At 45.1% G+C, this 13,832-nt stretch overlaps 1 protein-coding gene across 1 annotated transcript; it reads left to right on the top strand.

Moving 5' to 3' along the window:
• The first annotated feature begins 1,716 nt into the window (after positions 1-1,716).
• On the top strand, positions 1,717-13,732 carry entpd8.S (ectonucleoside triphosphate diphosphohydrolase 8 S homeolog). The gene is made up of 10 exons (XM_018232517.2): positions 1,717-1,773; positions 2,852-2,989; positions 5,456-5,573; positions 9,692-9,842; positions 10,443-10,602; positions 10,694-10,924; positions 11,898-12,158; positions 12,600-12,710; positions 13,000-13,137; positions 13,306-13,732. The coding sequence occupies exons 2-10, from the start codon at positions 2,864-2,866 to the stop codon at positions 13,519-13,521; spliced, it is 1,512 nt and encodes a 503-aa protein (XP_018088006.2). The 5' UTR covers positions 1,717-1,773; positions 2,852-2,863; the 3' UTR covers positions 13,522-13,732.
• Positions 13,733-13,832: the final 100 nt, after the last annotated feature.

The following is a 13,832-nucleotide window of genomic DNA, read 5'->3' as shown; positions in this document are numbered from 1 at the left end:
TGTACATTCCCAGCAGTTCCCTGACTGAGAGTTTTAGCCTCTGCCATTGCTGTTTCAATTTGGCTAGCAACTGTAATAGCCTTTGCAAGGGTTAAATCCTGCTCTAGAAACAGTCTCTCTAATGCGAGGTGAGTTTGTTTTTTCCACTATTTGGTCTCTTAGCATTTCATCTGTTAGATTCCCAAACTCACAGGTAACAACCAGCTCTCTCAAAGCTGCTACAAATTGTTCTGTGGATTCGCTACTACGTTGTCCACCGTGGCGGAATTTATATCTTTCAGCAACCACATTTACTCTTGGCACGAAAAAGTTCTTTATAGCAGTGAGAGCAGTTTCATAAATCTCATCAGGTAATGGTAATGTATAGAATATACGCTGTCCCTCTGCTCCCAGGCAGTGAATAAGTAAAGCACGCTTTCTAGCAGCAGAAATCTCCCCTTGGTCAGCAGCAATAATGTAGTTTTCAAACATACGGATCCAAGCAGTAAAAGGTATGGTAGGCTCACAGGCTTTGGAAGAAAAGGTGCAGGCTGCTGCAGAGGTAGAAGAGCCATCTCGTCGTAAATTTGTTATGTTTTGGGTAGCCGAGGATGAGTAGAGTATAACAGTGCTTTATTAGCAGAGACTCATGCAGCCATTACACAACAGTAACTTTCATTTTTACGATGACAGGAAGTATGCACAGTATAAGTCTTGAGCACAGTTACATCTACAGGCCATCTGCACAACCACCACAGGTCCCTAGGGCCCACGATCGGATCAGCCCGATATTGCCCACCTGAAGGTGGGCATATCGGAGGGAGATCCGCTCGTTTGGCGACATCGCCAAACGAGTGGATCTCTCCATGTATGGCCACCTTTAGCTGAAACTGTGAAGGTGTGATGCAGTTGTTATAGTGCCATTGTGACCAGATGACACTTTCACACTGAGCCTCTGCTGCAGATTAAGAGGCTTGATAAAAGGCCGCACGGCCTGAAACGTTGTAATGCCCTTGCACCAATAGAGGCTCTTTTATTCAGAAATATATTGGGTGCTTTTCTAACTTCTCTAACAGTAACCCTGCTATAGTTCCAGGGGTACACAGGGCACAAATAAGCACTCACCCCAAATCTCCCCCTAAATTGCCTTCAGGCTGGGCCCCCTTAGCTCATAACAAGGTTACAGATATATGGAAACAGTCACCCTGCTATAGTGAGGGGGTAAGTACAGTGCCTTTCATGCCTAGTGATTAATAAACAGCAGAATACAGACAGACGTGTGACAGAGGACCAGGGAGGGTAAATAATTGGGTGTTTAAATTGAGTCCATTGTCAGAGCTAAAGGGGAGCCTTTCCTACCCAGTTGGCACATATGCACAGACTGCATAGATTCGGACAACTGGGCAGCTGGGCAGCTTTAGAGGTACTGGACCTTTAAGTCATGTGGATGCAAAAAACAGGGTGGGGGTCCCAGTTTTACAAGCAATGTAGTGTAGTGTGGAAGCTGCATTGCTGAGAGGTGGCATCACCTTATGTCAGTCTCTCTTTTCTACAATATATTTCCTCTTTCTCTGCTAGTTGTGTTCCCTCCTCTCCCCCTTCCCCACCTGGCAGCTCAGTGTTTTGGTCCAATGCACAGGTGAGCCCTGCTGGGATTGGTTACCTGTAGAGGGGCGGGCTCACGGTCGGTATAACTGTACAGTATACGGTGCACCTTGACCCAAACCAAGTGTGACTGCCAAAGGGGATTTGCTGTGCTCTCTGGCACCTTCCTCGTCTCAACCTACAGCAAAGGTACCGTGGGTTCCAGGCTTTTTAATGCTTTTTATCTCTATAGAGAAGAGAGGGTATTATGGGGGAGCAGCAGTGACACAATAGGGGTTACTTTATGTTTGTTATTATATTGAAGCACCCAGTAGTGACCCTATATCAGGGAGAGGACTGGACACTTCTATAGGGATTAATATGGCACCAGGGTGCCAAGGAATAGCCCACCATAGAGATGCCTCTCACTAATCAAATGGTTATTAGAGTGGGCCCCAGCGCAGTCTGTCACCATAGGGTTAAATTATTCTTGGGGTAGATAAGAGGAACTGTTATATCTGAATTATGTTTGTATTACCTCTTCAAAGCACTCGGGGAGTGAGGGGAAGTTCAGCCGCACCAGGTGATACTTACATTGTGCAATAAGTGAGAGCAATTACATGAGGGATCCCAGACACTGGCTGCCCAGCTGAGGGGGTGCCCCAGCCTTCATGTGTTGCTTCCTTGTACCTCTGGGCACACAGCAGTCAATGCAGTTATTGGATGAAAACACATTGAATTTATGGCATAGGGGGGCATATTGGGAGGGCACATATTGGGGAAGCACCAATGATCTGAAATGGACACATGTACCTATGCCAGAATAGAGCAGCAATACCCAAATGGGTTACCCTAATCCCTGCCACCCAGGTTTGGCCAACAGGGAGGTGCAGTAACGCCATGCAGCAGGGCACACAATTTGTTAACTAAGCGCAGAAGAACAAACAATAGGAGAATCCCTTGAATAAACACAGGGAATTCTAAATCCTTTCCTCTCTCATTAACTTCAGCTACTGGGGACGGGCTTATTCTGTATGTAGTATATTGGGGCCCCACCCTAACTCACATGCTCCAAATAAAGGCAAAGTATACCTACCACTTCTGTAACCAGTTATTTTATTCATCCCTTAACTTTTCATCTCTGTATATTTTGAGCTTATGTGGTTTATTATACATCCAGAACTCCTGTTAGGTTGCCAGAGAATGCTGGGAGTTGTAGCCACTTAAAAAGCCAGGGGGCCCCAGGCTGACCATTAGAAATCCCCTCTAAACGCCCGTTTGCTTGCAGGCTGATGCTGTCATGTTTGGGAACCACAAGGGTCTGATTGTAGGGTGTCTCATAGTCACCTCACTGCTCTCTGGGATAATCGCTCTCATCCTCAGCCTCGTCAGTTCCCAAACTCTCATTCAGCCGTCACCAGACAAGGTAAGAGTGACTGGGTAGTGGGGTCCCTCCATACAGTTAATGACTCTGGATATTGATTCATTGATTTAGTGATTGATTTAATTGTTACGGTCTTCATTGTAACACAAGTTTTAGCTAAACAAAGCAAGCATCCCAGCAGCATCCTCCCATTGTGATTAGAGAGGGTTTGGTAATGGCTCTCTGAAATTTTGGTAATGGATGTTTCATTATCTGTGGGAAATTACTGGCTGATCCCACCATGGCTGCCACTGCTGGAAATCCTGTCCTTAAATAGGGATCAGGGCCCTGGCTATGGGGGCGAGAAGAGACTGGGGAAGAAAGTATGTACTAGGGATGCACCGAATTCACTATTTGGGATTTTGCCGAATCCCCGAATCCTTGGTAAAAGATTTGGGTGACTACCGAACCGAATCCAAATCCTATTTTGCATATGCAAATTAGGGGCAGGAAAAAGTGGGAAAAATTCTTCTTTTCCTACCCGCCCCTAATTTACAAATGCAAATTAGGATTCGGATTCGGTTCGGCCAGACAGAAGGATTAGGCCGAATCCTGCTGAAAAAGGCAGAATCCCAAACCGAATCCTGGATTCGTGCATCCCTAATAGGTACACCAGAGCAAGATGTAGGCTGTAAGGCAAGTTGGAGACAGTATGGCAAGATGAAGACTAAAGGACAAGATGGAGACTGTATGGCAAAATGGAGACAGTAGGACAAGATGGAGACAGAAGGACAAGATGGAGACTGTAGGACAAGATGGAGACAGAAGGACAAGATGGAGACTGTAGGACAAGATGAACACAGTAGGACAAGATGGAGACAGAAGAGCAGGATAAAGACTGTAGATGGAGACAGTATGGAAATATGGAAAGATAGGGACAGTAAGAGAAGATGGAGACAGTAGGGCACAATGGAGACAGTAGGGCACAATGGAGACAGTGGGACAAGAAAGAGACAGTAAGACAAGATGGAGACAGTAGGGTAAAATGAAGACTGTAAGACAAAATGAAGACAGTAGGACAAGATGGAGACAGTACGGAAAGATGGAGAGAGTAGGGGAAGATGAAGACAATAGGACAAGATGGAGACAGTAGGACAAGATGGAGACTGTAGGACAAGATGGAGACAGTATGGAAAGATGAAGACAGTAGGGCAAGATAGGGACAGTAGGAGAAGATGAAGACAGTAGGGCAAGGTGGAGACAGTGGGACAAGAAGGAGACAGTAGGACAAGACAGAGACAGTAGGACAAGATGGAGACAGTAGAACAAGATGGAAACAGTGGGGCAAGACAGAGATAGTAGGACAAGATGGAGACAGTAGGACATGTTGGAGACAGTAGGACAAGATGCAGACAGTAGGACAAGACAGAGATAGTAGGACAACATGGAGACAGTAGGACATGTTGGAGACAGTAGGACAAGATGGAGACAGTAGGACAAGATGGAGACAGTATGGAAAGATGGAGAGAATAGGGCAAGATAGGGACAGTAGGAGAAGATGAAGACAGTTGAGCAAGATGAAGACAGTGGGATAAGATGGCAACAGTAGGGCAAGATGGAGAATGTAGGATATGTTGGAGACAGTAGGACAAGATGAAGACAGTAGGACAAGATGGAGACAGTAGAGAAAGATGGAGACTGTAGTACAAGATGGAGACAGTATGGAAATATGGAAATAGTAAGCAAGATATGGACAATAAGAGGAGATGAAGACAGTAGGGCAAGATGGAGGCAGTGGGACAGGAAGGAGACAGTAGGACAAGATGGAGACAGTAGGGCAAGATGAAGACTGTAGGACAAGATGGAGACAGTAAGACAAGATGGGGACAGTATGGAAAGATGGAGACAGTAGGGCAAGATAGGGGCAGAAGAAGAAAATGGAGACAGTAAGGCAAGATGGAGACAGTGGGACAAGATGGAGATGGTAGGATATGTTGGGGACAGTAGGGCATGATGGAGACAGTAGGGCAAGATGGAGAGAGTGGGACAAGCTCATTTGGACACCACCTGTTTTTGGTTTGCCCATAGATGCCACATATTGGGAATAAAGGGATATTTTTGATACAATGGTTAATTTAAAACATGATGGGACAACATTCTCTCATTTCTTGAAATCCTTGTGAGGAAAAAAGATGGAACCTTCTGCTCTTGAAGATTCATAGGGTTCCAAGACCCCTCCTACATCCTCAAGCCCTTCCTCGGTGATAAGGAAACCTATTGAACCCTGTGTGTCTCTTTCACTTTCCATATTAACAAAATAAAGCCATGCCGGCAGATAAGGATTCAGTTCTAATCATGGCTTATTAGTAAGTGGTTTCCTGCCCATGAATCAGCTCAGTCATAATCTGGCCCCAGCTACATGGATCTGTAAATCAGTTTTAAGTCAATTTATTGCCTTAGTAAATCTACATGATAGCCCCTAGTGGCTTATGGGAGTATTCCCACAATGCTCTTTGCTCTCTCTTGCAGTATGGCATGGTGTTCGATGCAGGTTCCTCCCATACCACCCTGTTCTTGTACCAGTGGCCGGCCAATAAGGAGAATGACACAGGGATTGTCAAACAAGTCTATACCTGTGATGTACCAGGTGTGTATGATGTTAACCAAACTGTTTCTTAACCTGAAGCCTGCAATTCCCAGCAACCTCCAATACACAATAAAGGATCCTGGCATTCTAAAAGCTGTAGTTCTGCACAAAGGTGACCATAACCCTGTGCTTGGGGCTGCTCGGCCTTAGGATGGAGCTACTGAACGTATCCAACTACTGATACTCAATGTAATATCTGAAGGACTAGTTATAAAGTAGTAAGGTGCTGGGAGTTGCATACAATCAGAACCAAGGGCTGTAAAACAATCCCGGCTGCAAGAAGTTACATTGGGCATCAGAACATGCCCTGAGAGCACACCCACCCTATGCCAACAGGTGAGATAATTGCACAAGGGCCATAAATCCCTATGTAAATATCTCATTATTCTCATTTCCTGTTTAACCCTTAGTTGTCTTAAAGTGGAGGCCCCCAGTGTGTGCGTGCAGGGAGGCATTGGCTCCACTTTTCCTCGCCTGGTTAACAAAGTTTATATCCATCCCCAAACACCAGTGTGGGCGTGTCCTACTCTATTTGCCCAACTAAGATTCATTTGTGACATTTATATGGATAAACCTCACCCTCTGCCCTTTATAACACTGGCGGGGATCCCAGGTTATTATTTACTATGATTTAATGAATTTACTGGTCTTTCCTGGGATCCAGTTCCTCGTGCTTGAGGGGCCATAAGGGTAGAGACAGGCAGCCTCCCACGTGCTGGGTATAAAAGAAATACTCACCTTACAGTGGGGTCATTCCACCTCTCCTCTTGGTTTTTTAATGAGGTCAGCACTAGAATGTATGCTACCATGTATTAGGAATTGGTATTGGGTTATCAGTTAGGGAGCCATTGCATTGTAATGGTAACAACAGAGCAAGATAGAGGTGGCAGACAAATAAAGTGACATAAGAACACAGTAGGACAAGAAAGAGATAGTAGGATATGATGAACACAGTAGAGCAAGAAGATAGAGACGATAGGGTAAAATATAGACAGTAGTATATGATGGTGACAGTAGGACATAATGAGACAATAGGTTAAAAAAAGTACATGATATAGACAGTAGAGTAAGATGGTGACAGTAGGACAAGGTGGAAACAATAGGGCAAGATGGAGACAGTAGGACATGATGGAGATAAAGGGAAAGAAAGGAGGTAGAAGAGTAAAAAGATACAAGTAGTGCAAGATGGAGAGAGTAGAGTAAAACAGTGAAAGTAGGGCAAGATTGAGACAGTAGGGCAAGTTGGAGACATTAAGACAAAATGGAGACAGTAGGGCAAGATGGAGACAGTAGGACATGATGAGAGTGTAGGACAAGATGGAGACAGTAGAGTAAGAAGGTGAAAGTAGGGCAAGATGGAGACAGTAGAGTAAATGTGCTGTGAGGCTCTCAGACTCCACCTAAATGATATTCTGTCAGTCCTTGGGCTCCTATACCTACAGATCGTAAAAGTAAGCTTGGGCCCAACATGGAGCCCTTCATACTACAGCACCAACAGCTTCCCTTGAAATGGTGCTTGAGCCACTTCTTAAACACTTGACTTGGAAATCTAGGAGCAACAACAACACCATATTTCCCAGACTCTTCAGCATTTTTCTTCTCGTCTGGACGCACTTCAGAGTGCTTAGGGAGGGTCTGCTCCCTCTTCCAGCTCCAGTTCCTCCTCATTCTGGGGCATCTCCTTCAGAACCCAAGATTTCAGCACCTTTTTCAAGATGCTTTTTTGGAGATCCTGAAGGTTGCCGCGGATTCCTCAATCAATGCCTCATCCAGTTTGAACTCTGTCCTTAGCAGTTACTCACGGAAAAGTCTAAGGTGGCTTCTATCATCGCCTTGTTTCAAGGCAAAGTTCTCGCTTGGGCTTCTCCTTTATGGGAGCGTGATAAATCCTCAGTTGGTTAAAAGAAGGCAGCTGATAGATGTCTCAAACCTGCTCCCTATTTTAATGTTGGTGATTCTGTATGGCTATCCACTAAGAACATCATGCTTCGTATCCTTCTCCTAAACTGGGGCCCCGTTTTATTGGTCCATTCAAAATCCCAAAAATTGTTAACCCGGTGTGTTAAGCTTGAGCTGCCTCCTGGCATGAATATTTCCAATTCCTTCCATGTCTCTCTTCTTAAACCAGTAATCAATAACGCCTTTTCTTCCATTTGTTCTTCCCCTTCTCCTTGATCACTGACTCTCGCAGGTTTAGAAATAATATTCAATACCTCATACATTGAAAGGGATTTGGTCCTGAGGAGAGGTGTTGGGTTGCTGCCAAGGACACTCACGCCCCTCGACTAGTTAATTTCATAAAAAAATTCCAGGAAAAGCCTTGGGAGCCCCCAGTGGGTGCTCCTGAGATTGGGGGTACTGTAAGGCATTCTTACCTTTAGACACACCGGCAGGGCAGCCATCAGGGGGGGACAGGGGGGAGAGTTGTAGGGGGCCCCAAGGGTAAGGGGGTCCGGCCACACCACACTTACTTGATTAGCCAGGCCCTTTCTGAGAGCTGCTGACTTCGGGAAGGCATGGACGTTTAAGGGGCCCTGGCCACTAATTTTCTTATAATGTGGGGGGGGCCTGGCCACCAATTTTTTTTCTCATGTGGGGTCCTATCCACCAATATTTTTTAATGGAGGGGTCCTGGCCACCAATATCTTTTTATTTTTTATTAACATGTGGGAACCCTAGCCACCAATATTTTGTTTGTTTTTTTACTGTGTGGTGGGGAGGGCGGACCTGTAGGTGGGGCTTGTGGTGGGCGTAGCCTAGGGGCCCAGGAAATTTTGTTGTATGGGGCCCTGCGATTTCTGATGGCGGTCCTGCACACCGGTCCCGGGTGCCTCTGGCCGCAGTTAGGAGAAAACATGCATGCACGTCAATATGGTGTCGGCATACGTGCTGATGTTACGTAATTGCATCAAATTTAAAAATAAAAGGCACTTTTTGCTTGTACTGAGCCCAAGCTGGTTTTCACCTGATCCTTTTGTACCTTACTCCGACTTCCTTGGCCATGTTTAGGATCCTCGTCTGTTCCGCAGCAGAAAGTCCGGGGCCCCAAAAGGGCATAAGTGAAAACCGGAATAAGGTGAGGCTCTCCGACTGCACCTAAAGGGTATTCTGTCAGTCCTGGACTCCTATACCTACAGATCATAACAGTAGGGCAAGATGGAGGTAGTAGGACATGATGGAAACAGTAGAGTAAGATGAAGACAGTAGAGTAAGATGGTGACAGCAGGACTAGATGGAGAAAGTAGGGCAAGAAAGAGACAGTAAGAGAAAATGGAAACAGAAGGGGAAGGAAGAGACAGTAGAATAAGATAGAGACAGTAGGGCAAAATGGAGACAGTTGTAGAAGATGGCTATAGGGCAAGATGAAGACAGTAGAACAAGAAGGAGACAGAAGGACATCATAGAGACAGTAGGGCAAGACATAGCAGAGACATTCCCATTTTTGACTGCCATTGGATGCTGATTCATTTGAAAGGTTTCAAAACTGCTTGAAGTTTTAAAAATATCTAGAGCTAAATAAAAAAACAGCTGGTGCCTAAGTTCTCTCACAGGATCCGGTCCTCCTTGGAAAGGTCTATGATTCATAAAGGGATTGTATGTCCCGGCACTAGGACGGCTTGCTCAGTCTTCTCTGAAACCCTGAGAAAGTCCAATATTGACCGGCCTCTTTAACAATGGATTGATCTCAGCTGGTGAACAATGTTCAGTCCAATAGGGCTCTGATATGGGATCCGCGAGAAAGGAACCATCTCCCAATGATAAGCAGCCTTCATCTGTCATCTACTTTTTCTATTATATAGCTACCCACTCAGTACTCCTTATATGGACCAAACGCAACAGCGCCCTTAGTGTTCATGAATATTTAAGTACCCTGTAGATCCTAATACAGGCTCCCTGTTAGGGGAAATCATGCTATACCTGTATATAAGTTTCTATACAGTGGGGGAAGCTGCCCAGAGACGTTCCCCCAAATATGGTCTCCTTGGAGGGACCTAGAGACTGTCCTATGAGTAGACTAAAAGTATAACTGACAGGCTCTGGGTAGAGGTTCTTCCCTCTATACTGAACCAGAACCTACACACACAGTAACATTAGAGAATGTTGTGTTTTTGTGCCAGGACCTGGGATTTCCTCCTATGCCGAGAGCCCGTCACAGGCAGGGGAAAGCCTGAAACCTTGTCTGGACCAGGTTCTGAGAGTCATCCCAGCTGCGTTGCAGAAGGAGACCACTGTCCTGCTCGGAGCAACTGCCGGCATGAGGCTTCTCAGGTGGGATTCAGCGTGTACCCCCACATACTGTATGGAAGCAATATGAGCAATAGGCAATACAATTAGCACCGTTTTTAGCTAATCAGTTCCTTATATTGTGGCTGAGCTCGAGCAGGAGGAGCCCGGAGGTTACATTGGCTCTAAGATAAGTAACAGCTCCTGTTGACAGAACTATAATTAGACAGTGACTGTACCTGCACTCTGGTTACTGGATAATATAACTCTGTTTAAGAGAAATAAAAAGTGAGAAAGACTGAGATAATCTCAGGCTGCATAACTCTGAATGGAAAAATCAATTCCAGGCTTGGACTTTGCCTTGAAACTTCCCTGCTGTTCGCTACAGGGGAATACCTATACTAGTATTATTGGGCTGTTCCTGCTGAATTGTGCTTAGTACAGGGGAATACCTATGCTTTTTATTGGATCTTTATAGAAGCATGGGACAGTAAAGCAAAAGGATAGTCAATAACATTGATCTTATAATATTCCCATTGGACCATAGATATATTAAGCTATAGTTGTCCTTTCCATTCAAGGTGGGTCAATGAGTACAGTTACATAAGGTCTAACATTTGGCTTTGTGCCCCCTTGTCTCTTCAGAATGCAGAATGCCACCAAAACCCAACTTATTTTTGATGAGATCTCTAAAACGCTTGGTGGGTACCCAATGAAATTCCAGGGGGCACGTATACTGACTGGCAGCGAGGAAGGTTCCTTAGGATGGATCACAGTCAACTATCTTCTGAGCACCTTTATCGGGGTGAGTAAAGCAAGAGCCCTCCTGTTCTGATTGGTTGTTCTTAGAGTACACAGCTAAACTGTGGACCTGTCTTTGTGCTTGGATGAAGTAGTATACGTTCCTGGGCAGCTGGGTTCATCCAACCGGCGGACAGACGTTCGGAGCCATGGACCTTGGTGGGGCTTCTACGCAGATGACCTTCCAGCCTGCAGGGGCCATTCAAGATAAGGACACCGAAATGTTTTTCCGGCTGTATGGCTATAACTACACAGTCTACACCCACAGCTATCTCTGCTATGGTCAGGATCAAGTCTTTAAGAGGCTGCTCGCGAATCTTCTACAGGTGCCAACCCTCATGTGCCAAGGCTGGAATATTAAATGTTGATTTTGGGGAGGTCTAAATATGGGTATAATAAGATGGAGACAGTAGCGCAAGATGAAGTTAGTATGTCAAGATGGAGACAGGACAAGATAGAGACAGTAGGGGCAAAATGGAGACAGGAGCATGAGATGGAGACAGTAGAATGAGATGGAGTTAATAGGTCAAGATGGAGACAGTAGGGAAAGGTGGAGACAGTAGGCCAAGGTGGAGACAGTAGGGCAAGATGGAGACAGTAGGTCAAGACTGAGAGAGAGGGCCAAGATGGAGACATTAGGTCAAAATGAAGACAGTAGGGCAATATGAAGAAGTAATTCAAGATAGTGACACTGGGCAAGATGGAGACAGCAGGGTAAAATATACCCCATTAAAATGAAGATAGTAATGTAAAAAGGAGGCAGTAGGGAAAGATGAGGATAGAAGGGCAAGGTAGAGACTTTATAGCAATGCTACCCAATCTACAGCCTTTCAGTTGTACCAGCACCCTTTGACAGCGGAATAGAGATGCTGTAGCTTCAAAACTACTAAAGGGCCTTCATTAGAATAATGGGACTCCACGATGTCAATCTACCACTTTGCTTTGCACCATCAAAGTAACCCAAGCAGTTGAACGGGTCACACTTCAGTGCCAGCCAATCCTATTTCCTCAGACTAATCCTCATTTAATGAACACCTTCGACTCATATTAGTGTAATTCTAGCCCCTAACGTGCTTGGCATTCACCCCATTTATCCATTGTTCTGTGTTCTCTGGCAGTTTAGCATTAGTCTGTCTGGTTTGTCCAGGGTTCACCACTGAGAAGAGTGTTTTTAAAGGGGAAGTACACCCCAGCCTCCTTCCAGTACTTACCCAGGTATATGGCAGTTTAGCAAATGGTGCATTGTGTACTGTTCCTCACTAGGGTCCATGTGCCAATCTTTCTTTTGCTTATCCATAGGGCAGGACATTTGGCATAGTGCAACACCCCTGCTATGCCAAGAGCTACACTGCCAACATTTCCCTGGCATCTGTGTTCAACAGCCCCTGCGTACCCACTGGGCCGGCCAACTTGGCTTTAAATGTCACCGTGGAAGGGACGGGGGACCCGGCAGAATGTCACCGAGCCATCACCAATGTCTTTAACTTCTCTGCCTGTGCCAACAATGCTAACTGTTCTTTCAATGGGGTCTACCAGCCGCCTGTGCAAGGGGAGTTCTATGTAAGTGAATGGAAGGTATATAGGAATAAAGAATATTTGGGAACACAGTTTCCGGCTGTCATGAATATATGTTTGTCTCTTGCATAACGTGAGCTATTGTGTAACTGAGAGCCCACGCCTTGTCCCTTCCCTATGTCTCATAAAAACTGGGCAGACAGAACTAGAATGAATAGAAAAGCTTCTATGCAGGGTGTACAGTGAGAGGCTAGCACCATCTGCTGGCCATGACTACAGAGCATCTGTTTTTTTAGATGGGGTCTATGACCCCTATGTGAATAGTCAGAAGAAGGCGGCAAATAATTCAGAAACTATAAAAAAGAAACAATGACAGCCAATTGAAAAGTTTCTTAGAATTAGACATTTTATAATACACCAAAAAGTTTACTTAAAGATGAACCACCCGTTTACAACATCCCTCCCTTTTTATTTTTTCACCCACAGGCTTTCTCTGCCTTTTATTATACATTGAACTTCCTCAACTTGACTTGCGGACAATCACTGAGCGAGGCCAATGGCACCATCTGGAATTTCTGCTCCAGCGACTGGAGCAAGGTAACAATCACCAGCAACGGATCCATATGATAAATATAAATACATGTGTCATGGTGGGGGGGGTTTCCTTCTGGGCACGATGTATCCATTTGTAGTGCAGGAGTTGCCATATCATTTGCTGCTGCTGCTGACTAGACTGCTACTGAATAGCACAGTCTTTCCTTGGTCCCTAATTTATGCTTCTCTGTTAAAATCAATAGAAAAAGCTTCATTGTGTGTGTGAAGCGTAAATCTGAAAAGAAATTAAAGGGGAAATAAGACTCAATATAAAGGAATTTGGTTTTTTCAGCTTATGGAATCCTTTCCTTTGGAGAACCGGAAGCGCCTGCTGGAATACTGCAGCTCTGGGATGTACATACTCTCTCTCCTGTTGGACGGGTACAAGTTTGACAGTCAGACCTGGAACAAGATACACTTCTCTAAGCAGGTAAGAGTGGATTTCTACACTTTAGACTTGTATTTGTTTTAATATTGAAGATGATATAGATAAAGAATAAATACACAGTAATGCACAATGTATACAAGTCTCCCTTGCACTCGATGTCTACTAAGTGTAAGCTCTGTGTTGTAACTGGCTAAACTTGCTCCCCTTAAGGTCGGCAACATGGACATTGGATGGACCCTTGGGTACATGCTGAATCTGACCAACATGATCCCGTCCGAAGCTCCGATGAAATTGCAGGCCCACAGCTACAGTGTTTGGGTGGGAGCCATATTCTTCATTGTACTGAGCATTGTGGTGGGGCTGCTGGCTGCTCCCTTACACTGCTTCTGTAGAAACCTATCTCCAGGGCAGACCAGATGGACATGAGGGGAACCAGACCTTTAATTCCCACCCATAAAAGTGTCCAACAAACTCATGATTTATATATTCAATACTTTCAATACTTTTCACTTACGGTAAGTCTCAGCCCTGGCCATCCAAGTGCCTCAAGTCAAGCACACTGGACATTGGTGTTGTTTTAAAGGCTCCGAGATAGATGGGATATTTAAGCACTTGATGCTTGACATAGGAGGAGACCATGGAATCCTGCTTATTAATATAAGGGTGAAGAATCCTTGCTAAGATCCATGGATCAGGTCAGGAACATGAGTAAACAACCAAGGAGCACTGGTTCTTAT

The sequence above is a fragment of the Xenopus laevis genome, chromosome 8S (genome assembly GCF_017654675.1).
Source record: "Xenopus laevis strain J_2021 chromosome 8S, Xenopus_laevis_v10.1, whole genome shotgun sequence".
Classification (NCBI taxonomy): domain Eukaryota; kingdom Metazoa; phylum Chordata; class Amphibia; order Anura; family Pipidae; genus Xenopus; species Xenopus laevis.
This window is presented reverse-complemented; position numbering and strand designations above follow the sequence as displayed.